The sequence below is a fragment of the Daphnia pulicaria genome, chromosome 12 (assembly GCF_021234035.1).
Source record: "Daphnia pulicaria isolate SC F1-1A chromosome 12, SC_F0-13Bv2, whole genome shotgun sequence".
NCBI classification, from domain to species: Eukaryota; Metazoa; Arthropoda; class Branchiopoda; order Diplostraca; family Daphniidae; genus Daphnia; species Daphnia pulicaria.
This window is the reverse complement of record NC_060924.1, coordinates 3,111,217-3,130,890: the sequence shown is the minus strand read 5'-3', so window position 1 is coordinate 3,130,890 and position 19,674 is coordinate 3,111,217. Positions and strand designations below refer to the sequence as shown.

General features: G+C 42.3%; 3 protein-coding genes across 3 annotated transcripts; 2 read left to right on the top strand and 1 right to left on the bottom strand.

Annotated features, from left to right (window-relative positions):
• Positions 1–404: 404 nt before the first annotated feature.
• Positions 405–14,649, bottom strand: LOC124316117. The gene is made up of 2 exons (XM_046781848.1): positions 14,460–14,649; positions 405–13,231 (listed from the first exon to the last, which is right to left on the bottom strand). Exons 1-2 carry the CDS (start codon positions 14,616–14,618, stop codon positions 524–526), a joined length of 12,867 nt encoding a protein of 4,288 aa, XP_046637804.1. The 5' UTR covers positions 14,619–14,649; the 3' UTR covers positions 405–523.
• A 17-nt stretch (positions 14,650–14,666) lies between these two features.
• On the top strand, positions 14,667–16,214 carry LOC124316368 (myosin-7-like). The gene is made up of 2 exons (XM_046782277.1): positions 14,667–15,039; positions 15,131–16,214. Exons 1-2 carry the CDS (start codon positions 14,943–14,945, stop codon positions 16,168–16,170), a joined length of 1,137 nt encoding a protein of 378 aa, XP_046638233.1. The 5' UTR covers positions 14,667–14,942; the 3' UTR covers positions 16,171–16,214.
• A 386-nt stretch (positions 16,215–16,600) lies between these two features.
• On the top strand, positions 16,601–18,727 carry LOC124316268. Its single transcript, XM_046782110.1, has 6 exons — positions 16,601–16,895; positions 17,002–17,323; positions 17,400–17,554; positions 17,667–17,808; positions 17,900–18,142; positions 18,225–18,727. Exons 1-6 carry the CDS (start codon positions 16,782–16,784, stop codon positions 18,725–18,727), a joined length of 1,479 nt encoding a protein of 492 aa, XP_046638066.1. The 5' UTR covers positions 16,601–16,781.
• The last annotated feature ends 947 nt before the right edge of the window (positions 18,728–19,674 follow it).

The following is a 19,674-nucleotide window of genomic DNA, read 5'->3' as shown; positions in this document are numbered from 1 at the left end:
AAATATTTATTACCATTTATCACCGTATTTCCGATTGTCTTTTTTTTCTATTTCGATTCCACACAATTGTGTAATCAAACCGTTTTTTCGTCTTATTATTTTCCATTAGTTTGAATTTTTCAATGGAGCGTTTGCTGTTGAATAATGTGAAATGCATCTTCTTCCGTTGGGTTTCTCCTTTACCTCGACGTCTCTCGTGTACGTTCATGCGAGTGTGAATGTATTCACGAGAACGTCATTCCTTCCGTTTTCTACCTGAAATGCCAACGGACGAACCACATCGTGATGATGACGTCACGCCCCGTTCACTCCATTCTACTTCAAGTCGCCCAGTTCACTGCAATCAAGGTAGGATCAAACTTAAATATCGGTTCTTTATTATTTAAAAAAAAAAGAAACGCAACTGGTGGCGCAATCCTTTTATTTTATTGGGATTTATTTTGTTTCCTGTTGTTAAATTCTCTGAATATTGAACAAGTTTCTTACATCTTTTTTTTTTACACACTTGAAAGAACATTGTTTGTTAAATTGCGCATGCAGACATATTAGAACGCGTCAAATGATGTAATTGAGCCGAAACTGATTCAGCGTTTTTAATGTATCCGTTCGTAGTCTCCTTTTCAACTGAAAAATCATCTTCACAACAGTCGTAGAAAATTATGTCATCGTCCTCTTCGTCGTGCTCTGTTGGACATAAATGCGTCATTTCTTCAATATCTTCTCTGAGGGCCGATAGTCTTTCAGTCATAGTTTTTAACGCTCTTACATCATCCATTGTTTTGGCTATCGTTTTGCTACTTAGAGAACTAATCTGCTCTTGAAGTTCTTCAATCAACGGAAACGCCCAATCTACCTGGTGATTTGACTGAAGTTGGACTCGTACGATTTCCTCCAGTTTATCCAGTTGCATCTTCCACAATTTTTTATCCTCGTCGTTTATAGGAACAGGGATTTTACAGACTGAACCCGTCCAAACGTTCTTGACGTGACTGGCCATTTTTGAAATCTCTCTGTAAATTCCTGGTGCTGCGTAAGCTAAAATCAGCCATCCATCAACGGCGCTGAATAATTTAGCAGCTGATGAGTTTTTGGTGTACGGGAGGTGAATGAAAGTGGTTTCATCTCCACGGCAAGTCACCGATGGCTGGCCGTGCCACTCGATCGGCCGGCAGTCGTGGAACGTGTCTTGATCCTGTTGCAACGGGGGAGGGCTTGTGTCGACCGAAGGTGATTGGGCAAATAACATCGTTCGTCCGTGATGTCCGTAACAAACCATGGTGTCTGTGGAATAGGAATAACAATTACCGGCGGAGACGTCACGGTAAGCAGTTGGAGGCACTCCAACTTGAGGCGATAGATCGACTACTTGATCCTGTTGGAATTGTGGACGACTAATTTTTATGGGAACATCAGATAGCAGAGACACTGTGACAAAGTCAAATAGAGGATCAAACAAGACGACAGATGCCATAACCTGACGGCTTATAGTGGACAAAATTAAATTGATCCAGCTCTCAGGGCGAGATGCGCTGGAAACTAAATAAGGGGATGAACAAGGATAACTAAACTCACGAGTGCTGTCATTCAGATAAGTAAAAACATTCGTTGATTGGCATTGGAGTGGATGAGTTGTGTTTCTTATTTCCAGGAAGGCAGACCGACGGTCTCGACCTATACCAGCACGCGGCCGCACATCACCAACGTCTACCTTATCCGACCATCGGCTTCGTGCTGCTGGTGTATTAATCTTACTGCTACTGGGTGACTGTTGAGATTGCACGAAGTCTTTAAACTCTTTTCTGCTTTTGAGTCTCATATTTCCAAAGGAAACTGCTTCATTTTGGGAACGCGGAATCGAGTCCAGTTTCCGGATGTGCAAATTGAATGCGGGTTTATCCGTACGTTGATGCAAACCTATTTGTTGCCAGTGAAAGTAATCCGCTATTGTAGGGCGTTTTTCTAGATTGCTTTCGGAATGATATAATTCTGAAAAAATTTTGTAGCTATCCTCAAACGGTTTTACACGTAAGTTAAAGTTCTGTCTATTAACTAAATCATTCCTACTTGGTAGGTATTCAATATTTTGCGACAAAAAATACCATTGGCCATCAGCGGTATTTCGGTAAAGAATGCCCGTAGTGAAAGTTTTGGGTAAATGTTTGCGATGCATCAAAATAGTATAATCATTCGGCAAGCCCACGTAATCCTCGAATCGAATAGCAGTGTCGTATTCGGCAGCCAAGTTATCCTCAATCCGCTGGAGTGAAAGATTTTTCTCTATTATTGTTTCTATCTTTTCATTATTCAACTCTTTGACTTGAATTAAATTGCCGTTCTCATCCTTCTTGTATATTTTTTCCAAAGGAACAATACCACCATTTATTGGAGGTAACACATTTCCATTTTCGTCAAACAATTCCCTGGCGCCGTCCAGTTCCCGGATCCTCTTCCCATCTTTAGTGTTGATGTAATGACCATCTTCCAAGTGAATGCTGTATGGGAAGTAGCGGTAGTGATGAAAAACTGTCATTTTGGGCTCGTGTCTTCCGTCGTTTCCTATGTTGTCGTAGTCGTACTTGACGTGAATGGAACAACCCTGCAGTTCTCCCGTAACAATGAACCGTGTTTCGCTAAATGGGTCGATCTGAATCTTTTCTCTCGTGCTCAGCCAATAGCCCTGGATTGCAGAAGGATCGCTTGATGATGTACGAACAATCAAGTTGTAACCGGAGCCTTCTGTAGAAACCAATTGGAAGGGATACGTTTTTCCATTAGAGGGCATTTCTTTTGGATTGGTTATTATGGATTGAGTGCTGATTGCTGTTTCTTTAAAGACATTGACAGGATTTTCATCAAATTTTGCTTGCAGTTCAGTGTTAGGTAAGGCTATGGGACATTTGGAATTCGAGTTTCCTCGTTTCATGCGACGTTTTCTAAGTCCCGGGCGACATCCAAACGACCCCATCTCCCTGTCTGCAAACGCTTCGTTCTCCCGGTTTCTCATTTGATTCTTGGCATCTTCCATAGCCTCCAGTAGATGCAACGCTACTTTCTGAGCGTTTGGCAGTTCCAACAGTTTTTTACCCGATATCTTATTGGTCGAAAATTGAAGTCCGTCTTTGGAGAGGAGCAATTTGCGGGTCGTTTTTAACTGAAAAAGATTATGTTTCATCCAACGTTGAATTTTTCCCGATCGGATATTGTCAAACGCCCGTCCCATGTCGAATCGCATTTTAGTCACCAATTTTGGTAGTTTCACTTTCAGCGCATTATTCGCTTTAGCTTTTAAATGACGGACTTGTTTGTTTCCCGCTTTCAGCATGTTGCGAGCGCTTGTGCCAAAAATCAGGCCATTCAAGAATCCTTCGTAAGTAGCAAATGAATTGGCATCCCATCCGCTAGGATCGAAATTCTCATTGGCCATACTGGTCATCAAATAGGCGGTGACAGCTGCAGCGGCTACTTTGCCTGTAGGTCCTTTAGCAATACTTTTAAGTAAAGGATTCAGTTGCTTCAATTCGAATTTTTTCAGCATAGGAAGAAGGGTCGATAACTGTTTGGGACTTTTTTTAGCCAATTTTAATATTCCACGACCCATTTGAGTTAAATCGATAGGTAAACCGATTCCACTGTCGACACCTTCTAGTAAGGCGTTGAGGGTATTCAGGTTGGTCCAGTCCCATTTCCAAGGTGCAAATTCTCCGTTATTGGCCGATACTGCTTTACCGTAGGCAAAGCCAGCAGCTGTAGTATAAGTTCCTCCTAAAATCAAAAATTTGCCGAGCTTCCCAAATGTATTGGCGAACTGGTGAGCCACTGCACCGCCTCCAACGATGCCCATTCCGGTGCTGACACCCTGGAAAAGTGCGTTATAAGTGCCCGGCTCATGCCACTTCCACTTGGTATAGTCCGCATTATTGTTGGCTGCAGCCGCTGAGACGTAAGCGGTTACCAAACCGAGCGAGACGGTTGCATGGATCCCTATAGCGGCAGTTGCTGCAACAGCTCCTATGGGTATCATGGCCCCACCTATTCCACCTCCAATTATGCCGGACCAAGTTTTGCCACTCTTCCAATCCCACTTAGCCGGATTCCAGTTATTGTTGGCTGTAGCTCCTCCCAAGTAAGCACCGCCAACCGCAAACAAACCAATTAATAGTCCCAATAAAAGTCCAAATTCTCCATCGGGATCTACCAGCGAGACGGGTGAATTGCCCACGTACTTGTACGGATTAAAATATTGTTCGCGAGGATCCGGTTGATAGAACCGTCCAATATCCGGATCGTAGAATCGTGCGTGATAGTTGTAAAGTCCCGTTTCTCCATCCCATTCTTGCCCGGTGTAACGGTAGAAAATTTCAGTCGCCGGATCACTTCCGTAGGAGCGCATTAATTGGCCGTAAGGAAGATAATCGTAAGCGGCCACCACTTGGCCATCTCGTAAGACCAACCGGATGGAGCCGGAGTGATCGGTCCACACGCTGTGGAATGCGCCGTTGCGAACGAAGCCGAGGAGTCCGCGAGGGCCGTAGATGTAAGACGTGGACACGACTACAGCCGCTGCGTCTTTCAATTCCGGAAGTAACGACGAACTCGCCGAGGAATAAGTAGTTCGTCGATCGAAAAGAACTTTACCTTCTGTGTCACGGACATAATGCGTCTCGTGGATTAAATGGCCATCCTTGGCCATCACTCGTTTGAGAATGCGTTCACCATGGGCGTCGTAGGCGAAACGGACTGTCCTCCCGTCCGTCAGGTGAATGGCCGTCGTCCGCATTGATGCGTTGTTGTATTCTATCCGTTCGATGCCTTTGTGAAGCGCTTGGATGACGTTTCCACGGGTATCGTGAAGCATCGTCTTCGCTTCCTTATCGTCGAGTTGACCCGGTTCTTCCACTTTGACAGACCGGATCTGATTTGCTTTATCGTCATCGTATGAAAATTCGTAGCGATTGAAACCCGTGTAGAATTTCTTGTGGTTCCCATTTGCGTCGATATCAAACGAGGCCACGTCAAATGGATGTTCGCCCAGCGCGTAAGTGAAATGTTGGTCAAGGATGCGGATGAAATCAGCCAAGTATTTTGAATATTGAGGCGCGTTGAATATTTGCCTCAACTTGGCATCCAGCCAATCCGTGGTGTCTTTGGCTTTTCCCATTATTACCTGGTGGACTTTTTCGGCCGCCCGCCTCAATTTTTCGGAATCGGCAAACGGCATTCCGTCGTCGAAGCCACTCCATTGCAGGAATATTTTCTGAAATTCGTCCAGTGTTGATAATTTATTCCGTCGTTGTCCAATTTCTTTCAAAATCATCTTTTCTATGAGATTCCGGTAAAGTGTGACGTCCTCTTGAGTGCCCGTGACAGCCGCAAGTAGAGTCTTTAAATCGTCACTGCGGGTGAAAGATTTCCCTGGATTGGCCACGGCCGTCAACCAGTCGGATTTCCTTTGATCAGACACAATCAATCCAGCGTCATCCAGTCGCTTCCAAACGTCGCGCGATTGTTGCTTATTTAAGGCCGTTTGACGGGACAGCGTGTCCGGCTGGAATGGAACGGCCAACTTCTCCGTCTCATCTGTAAAATATTTGGCTTTAACAAGCTCCCGGTGGTTTCCGTAAGCATAACTGTGCCCGTAAATCCTAGGCATCCGCTTTTGAGCCAATATTCGAGCCATCTGTTGGCCATTCGGTCCTCCGCACACTAGCGGCATCCAAGTCTTGCCATCGCTAATTGCGAAGTGATAATCTTTTAGAGGACGACCAGTCTTAGTCAAGTAGCCGTTGCGTTTGAGAGCCTTAAAGCACAGCTGAGCCGACGAGTTTGACTCTAACATTAGCTTTGAATGATTCGTCAGTTGGAACCAACGCCAGTCGGCGGTAGGGGGCCACGTAGCGTTGAATGCCGTCCGCATAACAATTCCGTCACCGGTTCCACCTTGGCCGTATCCACCGTCCGTGTATGACACCAATTCGGTTAGGAAAGGATCAGATATCTGTTCTAAGAAGCCAGGCGAATTGTAATGAAAAGTTCGATTGAAATTGTGTTGGCTTCCAGGTAGAACGTGTTCACTAGCCAATTGTCCACTTCCGTGGTAGTTGAAACGGACAATATCTCCAGATTGGTCATCCAAACTCAATGCAATCAGCTGCCCCAGTTTATTGTAATGATGTTCCAGTTTGACGCCCAGATTATTTTCGCCACTGACTGACGGATATTGAATTGATCGCAGTCGGTTACTGTGAGAGTAGTATGTCTTCCTGATTTCTGTATCAGCCTGCTGATCAAAGGAAACCAGTTGTTTAAATTCGATTAAGCGGTCTTGGCTGTCCCAGCGCATCTCTTCCACTAAAACGTTGTCGTCAAAGTTATGAGTCACAAAGGTGGCGTTACGTTCACCTCTCAACACCGACGGATCGTAGTGTCGTTCTTCCGCTTCTGTTCGATCGATTAACTGGTAAAAATTGGCGTTGGCCAGCGATCCTTCAGCTAGGGAATTTTTGAATTTTTGGCGAGACATGGGCATTTGTTCCAAAAATCCCGTACGGGCGACTGCTCGTCCGTTGTCATCGTACTCGTAAAATACGACGCTATCAATTTCGTTGGATTCTTCCGAAACGGAATGAACTTGCAGACGGAGTTGGCCATCTCTGTTATAATAATACTCAAAGTGTCCAGTGTCTGGGGTCGTCTTGCGAATAAGTAGCCCAGTGTCGTCGTTATAGGTCATAAAGATACCCAGAGTTTTCTGCAAACGTATTTCTTCAGAAGAAAGTTTTGTTTTCGTTACAGGCCACAACGGTTTGGACTTCATAAAAGTGTCAGCACGTTCGTGATAGATTGGTGGAAGGATTTTGATGAGCCGGTTCTTGGAATCGTATTCATAAGTGCTAAGCAAATGATCATGGCCGGGCACGTAGATGTAAAGGGCCACTCTGTTTTCCTGTTGATCCAGGACAGCAACTTTTTTAGTTCCGTTCGGCATTTCTTTCATTTTATGCCGGAAGCCATTACTCGTCGGGAAATGATTGTTGATAACGGCGATTTCATCCATTCCGCCGGCCGATGTTCCAAATTTCTTGGCGTACGGACCGTTAACGTTGAAATCCGGACCGGGTTGTCCTTCCACTCGTTTTTCATTCAGCGGATTAGTTTCATATTCGGTGCGAAAGTAAGGTACTCCTTTGTCGAGCGGATTCAAACGATCCACCATCCCTCGCAGGCGATGGGTCTTCCATACTGAAAGGGAATTCTCTGGATCAATGGGTCCACTGACGAAATCCGAGTAGTAAGTCAGCAGTGGCTTTGCTTCATCTACGCTGACTCTTGTTAGTTTGGTTATGATTCCCTCTCGACCGAGCTTGTCGTAAAGGGTCTGCGACACAAGAACGGATCTATCCGACTCCAGCTGGATGGTTTGAATTTTCTCGCCCCATTCGTTCATGTATTCCATTTCGGTTCGTGGATTTCCCATGAAAACGCAATCCTCGACGAAGGTGTTTCCTTGAGCCTTAAAAGCGAAAAAAGTCCATGGATTTTTAGCGGATAAAGAAGCAACTAGACGGTCTAGAAGAAGGACACTTTCGATCCAGATGAAGAAACGACCGCCTTCGGTCATCATAATAATTTCGCCGCTATTAGGTAAATTTGTCACGGTGGTGTGGGGTGCGTCCGGCTGGACTTGAAACATCAAAGTGCTGGATGACTTGTCAGATTTTCGGGCCAATCGAACTTGTCCACCTGCCATTTTCCAAGTCATGGATGCGGTGGGAGAAATCAGCGAATAATAGCAACGGATAGCTGCCGAAGACGATTCCGCACCAAACAAAATGGAAGGATCAACACTAACGAGTTGGTGAGATTGTTGATGATTGTGCCACAGTCGAGCCGGAGCTGTGGTCCAGACCGATGAATCCTTAGATGAATCATTCCAGCGGTTCCGCCAAGCGTAAGCGTCAAAAATTTCGTACAGTCCGCCATTCTCCGGATAGAAAACGGTGCGACTCCGTTGAGCTCCGGTGACGATTGATCCATTTGGCGTGGGGATTAAACGACCGGTGTAACTTGATGTCGCTACTTGTTCCACCTGCTGATGGCCGTTGACAGTCACATCTACTACAACAGCCATTTCACGGTCACGATAGTAGATGGTTCGGCTGATGGATCCGCTGGAGCCGATAACAGAAACCGGCCTCCCATTATCGGAATTGAAAACTGTTGCTTTGAAATCGTGCAAAACAGGTGAAAATCGGACGTGATCGACATCCAGATCAGCTGCATGGCCGTCATCATGCTGGTCAGCATCGATAGTTAATTTTATGGTGAACTGGGGCGTCTTTTCGTTTTGACTTGCCTGTTGACTTTCCGCATAGAGACGCTTGACAATGTCGAAATTGATCAACACTTCTAGGTAAGCCCAATCACCAACCGAGCGAATGATTCGAGCCAGTAGTCCCACAATTTCTTCTCCCGTCTCATTGACACTAATTATTGCTTTCAAATAAGGCGTGACTTGACTTTGCTCGGTGGTACTGACGAAATAATCGATTCCGTTGGATGGCCGAATCCAGCAAGACGCGACATAAGTAAGGTCTTGATCAGCTGGAGTGAACATTCCTTCCAGTAGCGGATGGGTAGCGTTTAATCGCAAGTAATTCTCTCCAGTCAGTGCGAAACCCTTTTTCACTACATTCGATTCCGGAAATCGCCACCGGAATGGAGAACTGGAATTATTCATTTCGTATGATTCGAATCCATAGTAAGAGGCCAATTGGTCGGTTAAATTATATGGTGAGAAGTCGCTGATAATCCGGCCCTTGTTGCGGTCCCACAAGATGCTTTCATCTGGAGTCTTTGATGGTTCGGCAGAATTGTTCTCGGTTTTCTTTTGAACTAACTGGCCATCAGCGCCAAACATCTCCAATGACGTCTGGCTCCACCCGCCAGAAGATGAAATCTCGCGAGTCGTCCAAGTTTGTTGGATCCATCCGGCTAATTTGCGATTATTTCCGGGAATTATTGTTGCAATGACGTTGCCTTCGGCATTGGTGACCCATTCATAACCCGTCGAGCGTGTCGTACTGTTATTGCTCATCTTGACCGATTTAACGACTATTCGTTTAGCATTTTTGTTGGGATTAATCGAGCGTAAGGAACGTGTCACCAACGCAAACTTTTCCGCTGCGTCTTCTTTTGATATGCTGGCAAGTGTTGTAAGCCGATCGTAGGAGCTGCTTTCACCCAACAGCTGCTCGTCGGGGAACGTGAAAACCGTTCCCAACGTTTTCCCGTTGTCAGAGAAGAATATGACGGTCGTGCTTTTATACCGAGTCTCGTAAGCCAAATACACCGGATAGCGACTGAAGATCTTATCCGGCGGACTGATTTCCAATCGGTGAAGTGCTTGGCCAATTTTTTTATTTGAATCCATTGGATCCTGCGCGTACAACGTTAAATTTCTCATTTTATTATTTTCTTCCTGGTTGGCATTGGCAACAGATTCCTCTAGAACGAAAGAATTTCCTATGGATATCAAATTCAAGTCATTATTTTTGTTTTCCGTTTTGTTTGCTTTGATTTCCTCCAGTTGCCAATCACCGCCAGTCATTCGTATCAGTGTGTTGTTTCCAGCGTAGAGTCCCTTTGCTGTTATCACCGTACGGTGGGCAGTCCAGTTCACTAGGAATGCAGTGTCGAACAATTTTTGAAAACTTTCCAGCGCGTTTATCTCTGTCAGGACTTCTTCCTTGCTGGGTTGTGGGCTGTTTTTCTGAGTGTCCAACCATAAGTCACCTGACAAATCAACGACGGCCAACCGGAAGAAATTATCGTTCATCACTTTGTATCCCAGTTGATAACTAGTACCATCATTGTGGAATTCGTGCCTCAGCTGGAGAATATTGTCGGTTTTGACGCTGAATTCTTGGCGGAGTACCACATTGTGGTCGGGATTCAAAAGAAACAAACGCATCCGCAATAACAGCTGCTGGCCATCCAACAAATGCAATGAACTGAGAACGAAGGAATTGCTCGATAACTGCAAGATGTCTTGTTTAAGAGTTTCAATTAATTTTTTCTCCGTGTCGGATGGTAAGCGGAATTTTTTAACGATACTTGATCCTCCGCTGAACAGATTTGGAATTGTTTCAATAATGCGCATTTGCCATTTGCTTTTCGATCCATGTGGATGGCAAACAAAAAGTTGGCGGTCGTCATATCCAACAATTAAATGACCCTCCATTTCGAGACGGATTACAGACTGATTGGATGGTAATTTTAGTTTGTGTTTGATCCATTTCGATCGATCGGCTGACAATTGAAATATCAGAATGTCATTGCTGTCGACTACGGCCACGCCAGCTTCGGTGGACCTTATTAGCGCATCGCCACGAAACCAATCGCAGGTGGGGTCTTTATTCCACTTCCGGATGCCGTCCTTGCTCTGGTGATGGAACAAACACATTTGTTTTTTATTCCCTTTTTCCGTTTCCAGTAAGACGACACAAAAGTCTGGCAAGGATGATACGTTATAAGAACGAATTTTCCCTTCCGTCTGCGTTGTTACTGGCAAAGGGGATAATTCGGCTAATGTTTCAAGTACTTCAGCACCCACAATCTTCACCTGAATCTTGTTGGGTAGCTGACGTTGCCGGAATACAATGGCCGCATAGTCGTGACTGTAGCTGATGGCAGGTTTCTCGTCGACTGGATGCCTTACAGACGAATAAGGATCGGGTAAATCAATAGCAGCAATAGAATGGTAACGAAATTGAGTTTTTAATTCACTGGGTAACTTTATTTCAGTTAACAATCGCTCTGCAGATTGGGCTTCTTCTTCGTTGTAACTAAACTGGAAGATGGATTCGCTTACCGACAAGTTGATTGGCTGCTCGATGGCAATTAACAAGCGCCGACCCTTTTCTACTTGATAAACAAATTTGAGCGTTTGCCTGTAGTGCTCAGTAACGATTTGGCAGCCGGTTAAGTAATGGGATTCCCTCATCCGTACCGGGAAGACAAAGTTCTCGGAATCAAACGGGTGATTAAATGTTTTGTATTCCTCCTTTTCTTTGATGGCGTATTTGAAAGTGATGGTCGTTGATGAGTCGACGCTAATTTGTTTCAGTCTAATGGCCGCTGTCCAGCTGGACGCTGGACGGGAATTTTTGTATTCCACAGAATCGATTTCGTAGTGATAGATAATTGATTTACCGCTTTCTTTCACCTGATGTTCGATTAAATACCAAGCGATTGGAACTCGTTTAAGCAATTTGACATCACTGCCTGGTCCTCGCCAAAGCGGCCAATTCAAATTCCAGCGGACGGCTTCCATATTCCTTGTCGATCCATAGGTAAACGTGTCCGTTTCAGTGATGATTACCCAGCGCTGCTCTTTTGGGTGGAATTTAATTGTCCATTTAGGTTGTGAATATTCTTGAAAAAGCCGAACTCCATCGTCAACTTGGACGTCGGTCCAAATAGGTTTCAGTTGTAAAAAAGTTCCATCCACGGTTAAATAAAATACCGCGTCTTCAGCAAAGATACTGCCTCGATAGTCGACGGAAATGCAGTTGTCTGGCAAAGGAAGTGACCAGCCTGAGCCGACAATGTTGGACAGTGAGGCCTGTTGGCTGTGGTACGAAAGCGAAATTTGATAAGGGATAGCTGGATCGGAGACACTCGCTTCGAAGATGGGCAAAGTGAAATCGACGGAACCTGCCACAGGATCGACTAAATTTGAAATCGATAACGACTCGGCCCACTGTTCTGTCCACCTCAAGACAAGTTTCTCTGATATTGGGGTTGTCCGTTTCACTTGAGACGGGATCTTAACAGCAGAAGTCTTAGATAACGTTTGGTTAGTAATAACAGGAACAAGTCTGGAATCATGGGATGTTTTTGGTGGGTGCAAGACTGTTTTAACCAAAAGATGGCCCACGAAAAGCCTCTTCTCTTCATCCAGAATGAACAAAACGGACTCTCTCTTATTAACCCCTTGGTTGACGGCATTAATGGCTCCAACTACATTGGCGAATCGGAACGGAGTGTCCAGCAGAGACGATGATGGGTCCAGCAGTGTTTTCCACAAGAAAAGGACCGGATCGAAGGTGAGGATAGTCAGTCCTTTTGAACCAGTAAAGAGCAGGTCATCGTGGCCATCACCGTCAGCATCTACAAACCGCATCGATTCGTCATATTCCGCTATCCAGCCGTTTGTGTCGGAAAATCCAGCATGATAATGAACCAAGGTATAATCTTTGATGGCGGTATTAGTTGACGATTGATTACCTCCCAATTGGTACACAAACAGTCCATGCCTATTAAACTGGACAACGTCAAGATAAGGCTGGTCAGTCAAATCGACAAAGAAGAATTTCTCCTTTAATTCAGGGGTCCAAGGGCCGTCCACAAGTGACACTTTGGCCACTTGCTGGAGCTCGTATTTGTCATTAAAGCGATACATTTCCAATTGAGTTTGCGTTCTTAATGCTATGCAATCTTGTCCGTTGCGTTGAACATCCGCCGTGTACAAGTTGATGGCCTCAGAAATCTTTGCGACTACGCTGTTGTCCTTGTTCTTCTTCAATGGAAAAAGCGGATGCGGTTTTCGGGTCTTGAGTCGCTCCTGCGATGCTCCGTAAAATTTCACTTCCGTTTCCTTTCCTATCTTCTGGCGAGCCATAACTCCGATCCGCCGGGTATCGGGAAAGAATCGAGCGACGAGGACAACGGACCGGTTGGCCTCATCCCATCCGTACAGATCACGAAAGGAGGTGTCACGCGACAGACCTAGAACTTGGATTGGTCTCTCATTTGCATGGAAACGGTAGAAACCGATTCCATCATCTTCGTTGCGGAGGACAATTCCGTCGCTTCCGTCGTTCAGCATCGTATTGGTAACGAGCCACGGATAAGTTTGCAACGGGTACGACGCCCTTTGAGCATCATTGAAAAAACGGCGGTTCCATAGTCGCGTCCATGTTTCCGGTTTGTTAAGTGCTGAGCTGCCGCTGGATGACACGTTGAAGGCGACTACATTGGCACCGTGACGGATGTATAGTCGCGAGAGATTATTCTTACCGCCATTCACATCCGAATTGATTAAGAAAATGTCATCGACTTGGCCACCAAATGGACCACCAAGAAAAACATTTCCGATTTCGGAGATCGACAGCAGTTCAAGAGTCGTTCTTCTTCCATCGTCTTCCATCTCGATTACTAATAGGCCTACCTGTATAATCGTGTAGGAAATACCGGGAAATACTTTAACTGATTTCTCTTCTGAAAATGAGTCATTAAAAAAAATTCTACTTGTCACTGAATTATCATATAAAAATCAATCGAAAGTATTTTTATTGAAAATTTCGTGATTGTCAACTGATATTTATTGCTTCATTGACTCTAAAATGTAGCTACACTCTAAATTTTCTCGGACATACTTAGACCCTTTTTCTATTGATTTCCCAAGGTGAAACGATCCAATCGCGTATACTAACTAGTACGGAGCCTCTTCGTTTATACAGATAAAAAGAGCTTAGTATCCCTCGTACGAAAGATTTTTCATTGTTTAAAAAAAAAAACATCGTCCGTGTCGGGAATTTCGAACCTCGGCACCATATTAAGAAAAGATACTGACTTAATGGTACCGCATATGACGTCGTAAGGTAAATTAATGGTTATGGATTGTTTCTAGTATGTACCTATACTCAAAAACACGCGGCAAAGATTCAACTCTCGTCATTGAAAATGTCTTCCAATATTGCTTTTATGGGTTCTACAATAACTTTCAATTCCGCATTTCAGGGTTCATTCGATTTACTGTACGGCTTTCAATCGTTATACCTTGTTCTTTTCATTCATTTTCCTATCAATATCGTAGGTATATTTAAGTTATTTACAGATTAATGACCTTGGTGATTCCATATGGAAAAGACCAAAACCTGTGGCAACCATCTCAGGGATTTTTTAAAAATTTTAACTTGCGCCAGGCAAACGCGCCACTTCTCTAAATCCTCCGAGAAAAAATTATTTTTAAATCAATTTTTAATCGACAAACCCTAGGCCTACATATAGTGGCGATCAAATCCGTGAGATGGTCGCCACACGTTTTGATCGTTTTCATGTGGAATCACCCACCTAATGGATCATGAAAGGATTAAACCCTAATTAGTCATTTCTAAAATCCAAATGAAAATCATTAAAATATCAAATTTTTCTGTGATTTTTCATGCGGCGTTTTCATAAGAGTTCATACAGTCAATAACAAATTTATTACTACAACTTAAACCGGACGAAGAACTTAAAAAAAATCAAAATGTCAAAAATGATAACATTGGAAATCTGTTGGCAACCCAGAAAGTGGAATTAAACGATATCGCTTTACCTATAACGAACTTCAATACGTTTACATATACATAAACCAATAATTAAATGCGAATTAAAAGTGACTATAACCTTACCTTGAATCCAATTCGAATGGTTGTGCTTGTTGCGGAATGCTGTGATGCTGTGACGCTGTGACCACGAACGAGTGCGTTTAAGCTATTTGACCTAACGCGATAAAATTGGGTATAGGATAAACAAGCAACTCCTTGCAGAGTGTAACAGGATAATGACATATCCTCATGCGCATTATTTTTTATCAGTGTCAATGCGCAGTTGAAATAAGAGCTGACTAGAGCTGACGTTGATGGAAAAACCAGTTTGGAAAAATCCAGCGAACATGACGACATAAAATATGATAAGAATTCGTCGTCAAGCAAGGCTCCAAAATCCTTGGATTTTACGCTCTTGGATACTAATTGCCTCGAAACATATGCGACTCGTCTATCTGTTTGTTTAGGGATTTTTGGAAGCCATCTCATGTATTTTGCCTTACACCAGTTTCGTTAGCTACCGCGGAAACATCATCAGTAAATGCTAGCAGCGATTTCAAGTTCAAAATGGGAAAAAAAGTCAGCTGTTCGCCAGTTTTTTGGTTGTTGTTTCTAATTTTCATTTTTAGCGAAACATCATTCATTTCACCTTTCAACGTGTCAGGTACACAATTATATTATCAACCGAACTTTTAGCATGATTGCCGATTATGTGATATTTAAATTAATAAAATGTTCTCCAATATTTGCAATAGAATTGGAAATCGATGTTGATCCATCGAAACTCTTGATCAGTTATCCAACGGTCTTCGTTCAGTTTGATGGCGTTTTAAATGGAATTAAAGATTTGGCATCATCAGTTGCGGCAGCTGGCCATAAAAACAATCTAAGGAACCGAAGTAAAAGGACACCATTTGAGAATAATTTTGATTTCCCCAACTCTTGTTCCTTGACGGAAAACGAGCTCGAAAAAATTAATAGTTTACTCAACAGCTTGCACGATGGGAAAGATAATCAGTCAACGTGTGAAGCTAAACCGACTGAACTGTCAGTTATCAACTCGGTTGATTCATCCATTCGCTGCAATCAGCTGATTGAATCCATTATTGAAAATGTAAAAGATGTCAAAATGGCTATGAATTGTCTTTTAAAGAAAAATGCAAAGGACTACGACATTCGTTACGAAAAGCTGAGAGCGACTTACAAACAAGAAATATCTAAATTGCAACAAAAACTGGACAACGCCGAAAAAAGATTTGAGCAGAAATTCAAAAAGAAGATTAACGATTTAAACGAGCGTGTTCAAGAGCTGGAAAAAACTTTGTGGGGAATATTGAAAGAATTAGAGAATGAGCGCTCCATAGTCCGAATTTTGAATTTGAAATTGATTCAAGAGTATTTGGAAACTGGCAAAATCCATTTGGCGTCGGAAACGTTCAAAAGTCATTTGATGGGACTCGACAGAAACAATATCATTACCATAACTACGAACGTCACTAACATCTCAAAGAGAAACGTTATCGAATTCACGTCCGGATTGAAAGACGACGTTGACGCAATGGTCAGTGGTGTCATTCACCTTTTCCATGAGTTGGAAAAAAGAAAGGGTCTTGATCGAGAAACTGCACGTCTTTTACAAGAAAAAGTTGATGACATCATTCAATATTGCCGAGATCTAGATGGGACGGACTTGGAGGAAACGAAATTAAAGTTGGACAGAAATGTAACAGACGGACTGATTTTGGTTTATAATAATCTCCATTTCATTAAGAATAATCCATCATTTTATCTGTAAATGTATTGCACAGAACGAAAAATGCACTTTTTTCCACAATGAGACTCACTATTTGTATTTGTATTGATATTATTATTAAGCTACAATAAAAGCTGACACTCTTGCATGATTATATATAGTCAATAGGCATCATAACTAATTAATAAAACCCGTGTTTATAGACGGATATTGGCGGAAACATGACAACAGTTATCAAATAAATATATATGCCTATCTCGCATTTGAAATTGAAATGTTGTAAAAATGGTTTTTGAATTTGAAAAAATTCTGAACATAATTCACGCGTGCAGTGTGACTTTCAATAGGGGTTATCAAATTTATGTCTGCATGTGAAGGTTAAAACTAAATCTTATAAACGATGTATAGCAATACGAGCATTAAAAAAAGAAAGAATTAAAAAAATATTTGATATAAAAAAAATAGGCAAAGAATATTTGAAAATGTACTAGCGAAATGTCTTTGCTTGTATAATATATCATTATCACTGGTTCAGCGTTTCATGTTACTCTGTTATCTCTGGGCAAAACCAAGAGGAAGTCAACGTAGTTCAAGTCAAGCAACTCTCTTTCTATATTCGTCGAGAATTGGCCGCAGTCGGAGAGTAGGAAAGAATGGCCAACTATTCAGGAGTTATTCAAGTGTGTTTTTTTCTTTTGGCTTATTACATCTGTTTGACGGCTGGAACGAATTTGGAAAGCAGATTTTTGCAGTTTGAAAAAAATTTCGTGAGTTACAGTATATTTCCACTCCATTATAATAACCTCTTACAATCGTTATTTATCAGATAGAACCCATCGTAATAATTGTATTGTATTCTGTAATATTTTGAAGGTGAATGTCAAAGAAGCTTTGGAGGCTAAAGTTGTGACTTTAGAAACGAAAGTGGCTCGACTAGAGGCCAAAGTGGAACAACAAGAATCGCAAATCGCTGCCTTGATATTGAAGGAAAGAGAGAAAGACCAGAGTTCTTCAACCAAGAAGTTTACGATGAGTGTTGAACTGAATCAAAATTATAAAAGAAACGCCATCTTTAGGACATGTCAAGAGCTTCGCTCATCAAATCCGCTGTTGGAGTCTGGCATGTATTGGATCGATCCTGACGGCCAAGGAGTCGGGGATGACGCTATCCATGTCTTTTGTGACATGAAATCAGGTAATTCGTATTAAATCGTATTAAAAAATAAAATAAAAACATTAAGTATTATTGATTTAATATTTTTTTTGTATAGGCAAAACGTTGATTGGACACGACAGTGAATCGAAAATAGATGTAGGAAAATGCGCCGAGCCTGGATGTTTTTCCAGGAAAATCAATTATTACGCAACAGATAGGCAAATTGAATCTTTAATCGGATTGTCCGACAATTGCAATCAAACGATCAAGGTACGTTATTTTCTTTATGGCTGAAATTATGTTTTTAAAATATTCTGTCGAATGTTGCAACTGTTTTGAATGAATTTGAATTTGAATACGCGAATGCATGGCACCTATATAGATCAATTGCAATAATGCACCGTTGAATGTCGGTGGTGTTGCCTATTCTTGGTATAATACCAACAACAACAAGTATGATGGAAAGCAAACATTTTCAGACTGGTTGAAAAACTGTGACTCTGGGGGAAACACACAAGACGATGGTAAATAGAAACTAAATGAAAGTGTTTTTATGCGACCAATGTATAGATATATTTGTATTTCTTTATGCATTTATACAACTAAATCAAATAGGATATTGGACGAGTACATTTCTGCCCATCACACGCCTTCATTTTGGTGGCACCTTAAAAGGATCCCTTCAGCACACGCTGGGAAAAATAGAGTGTGAAGGAAAGGCAAAATCTGAGGGAATGCCCAAGTCGTGTGAAGACTTGTGGAGAATTGGACACACCCTGAACGGAATTTTTGCTGTAAAGGGAAGTAAAAGCATCGAAAGTCTCTACTGTGATTTCAACAGACGGCCCAATGAAAACGGTATAGAGTATAGAGTACTTAATTTTATAATTCATTCATTAACTACTATACTACTTGTGTTATGGAACTAATTGTTAATCAGGTTTTCAGAAATGGATCGGATACGCCGACGTCAAATCTGCGCCCGTCCATTTCCACGTCACGAGAAATTCTGATTCTGAAACACAAAACACTCCGATTCCGTTCTCGAGGGCGTTGGTGAACGAGGGAAACGCCATGGATTTGACGTCGGGGAAATTCACGGCCCCGCTACCGGGAATTTATTTTTTCTCTTTCGCGGCAGTGGCGTATCTAAAAGATTCATCTTATGTTGATTTTTATTCTCGTCTTTTTTTGAACGGGAATCTAATCGGGTCGAGTAATGTTCATGAGAATAACGCCCCCGTTGATCAAGTTAGTCCGTTGACCCTCCAGATGACGCTCAACTTGAAAAAAGGCGATCGAGTCTGGGTGGAGATTGTTTATTATGGTTCATATTCGGAGATTGAATCCTCGTTGAAATCCTCGTATTTGTCTGACGGCAGTTCCCACTTTACCCATTTCACGGGTTTCATGTTGGAGGAGGAAATTGCCGCGTCACTTTGAGGTTTTTTAACCAAAATTTGACTGTGGATGCAATTACACTTATACTTATTGAATACACACACCAAGTTTCAAGTTTCCATCTGCAAAACTCTGGACGCGACCATCAAAAAACCAATATTGATTGCCAGATTTACAAAAAGTGGGAGGCGGGGAACAAATTTTCACTCGCCTCTAATTCGTTAACGGATTGAAATTTTCAAATATTTTTCCACTGGTGAATATGCAATTCAATTGCGCAGTCGTCCAGAAAAATTCGCTTTTTTATCTCTAAAAATAAGGGCAGGGGACGTGAAAAACTAATTATAATTGCCAGATATTAAAATTGATTTTATTGTGATTTTTAAAAATTTCGCTTGAATTAACACGTAAGTAAACAATTTGTCTTCTTCATTACATCTCAATTATCTTTTAACTGGGTTTTTCACTGTTTTGATCTAATTTTATTCAATTTTAATTATTTCTTTCTCACGGACGCGGGATTTTACAAAGAAGGAAGGGAAGAAATTTGATTGACCCCAATTCATTAAGGGGTTGGCATTTCTCTACGAAAATTAAACATTGGATGCAAATAAAGATTTGGAATGCAAAAACAAATTTTCAAGTTCCTATCTTCAAAAATGTGTACACGACCAGCAAAAAACCGATTTTAATTGTCAGATTTACAAATTGAACTCAAAAGGAACTCAAAAGTTCAGTGTCAGCCACACCTGCCCTCGTAAAGTGCCAGACACTGTTTTGCCTGAATAGCAAGAATTCCATGGCAGCAGTGTTACTCCAGCCAATTCAAAACTTCAATCACCTTCACAAGCTGACGTCATTTTTCAAGTTGGACATGGTAGGCTGGCAAAAGATGTATGTTAATCGGTACACTATAGCAATCCAATTGCACTCAATATAGCCAGCCGTCATAGAAGAGAGACCCCACTCCTAACCAACTTCGGCCCTTT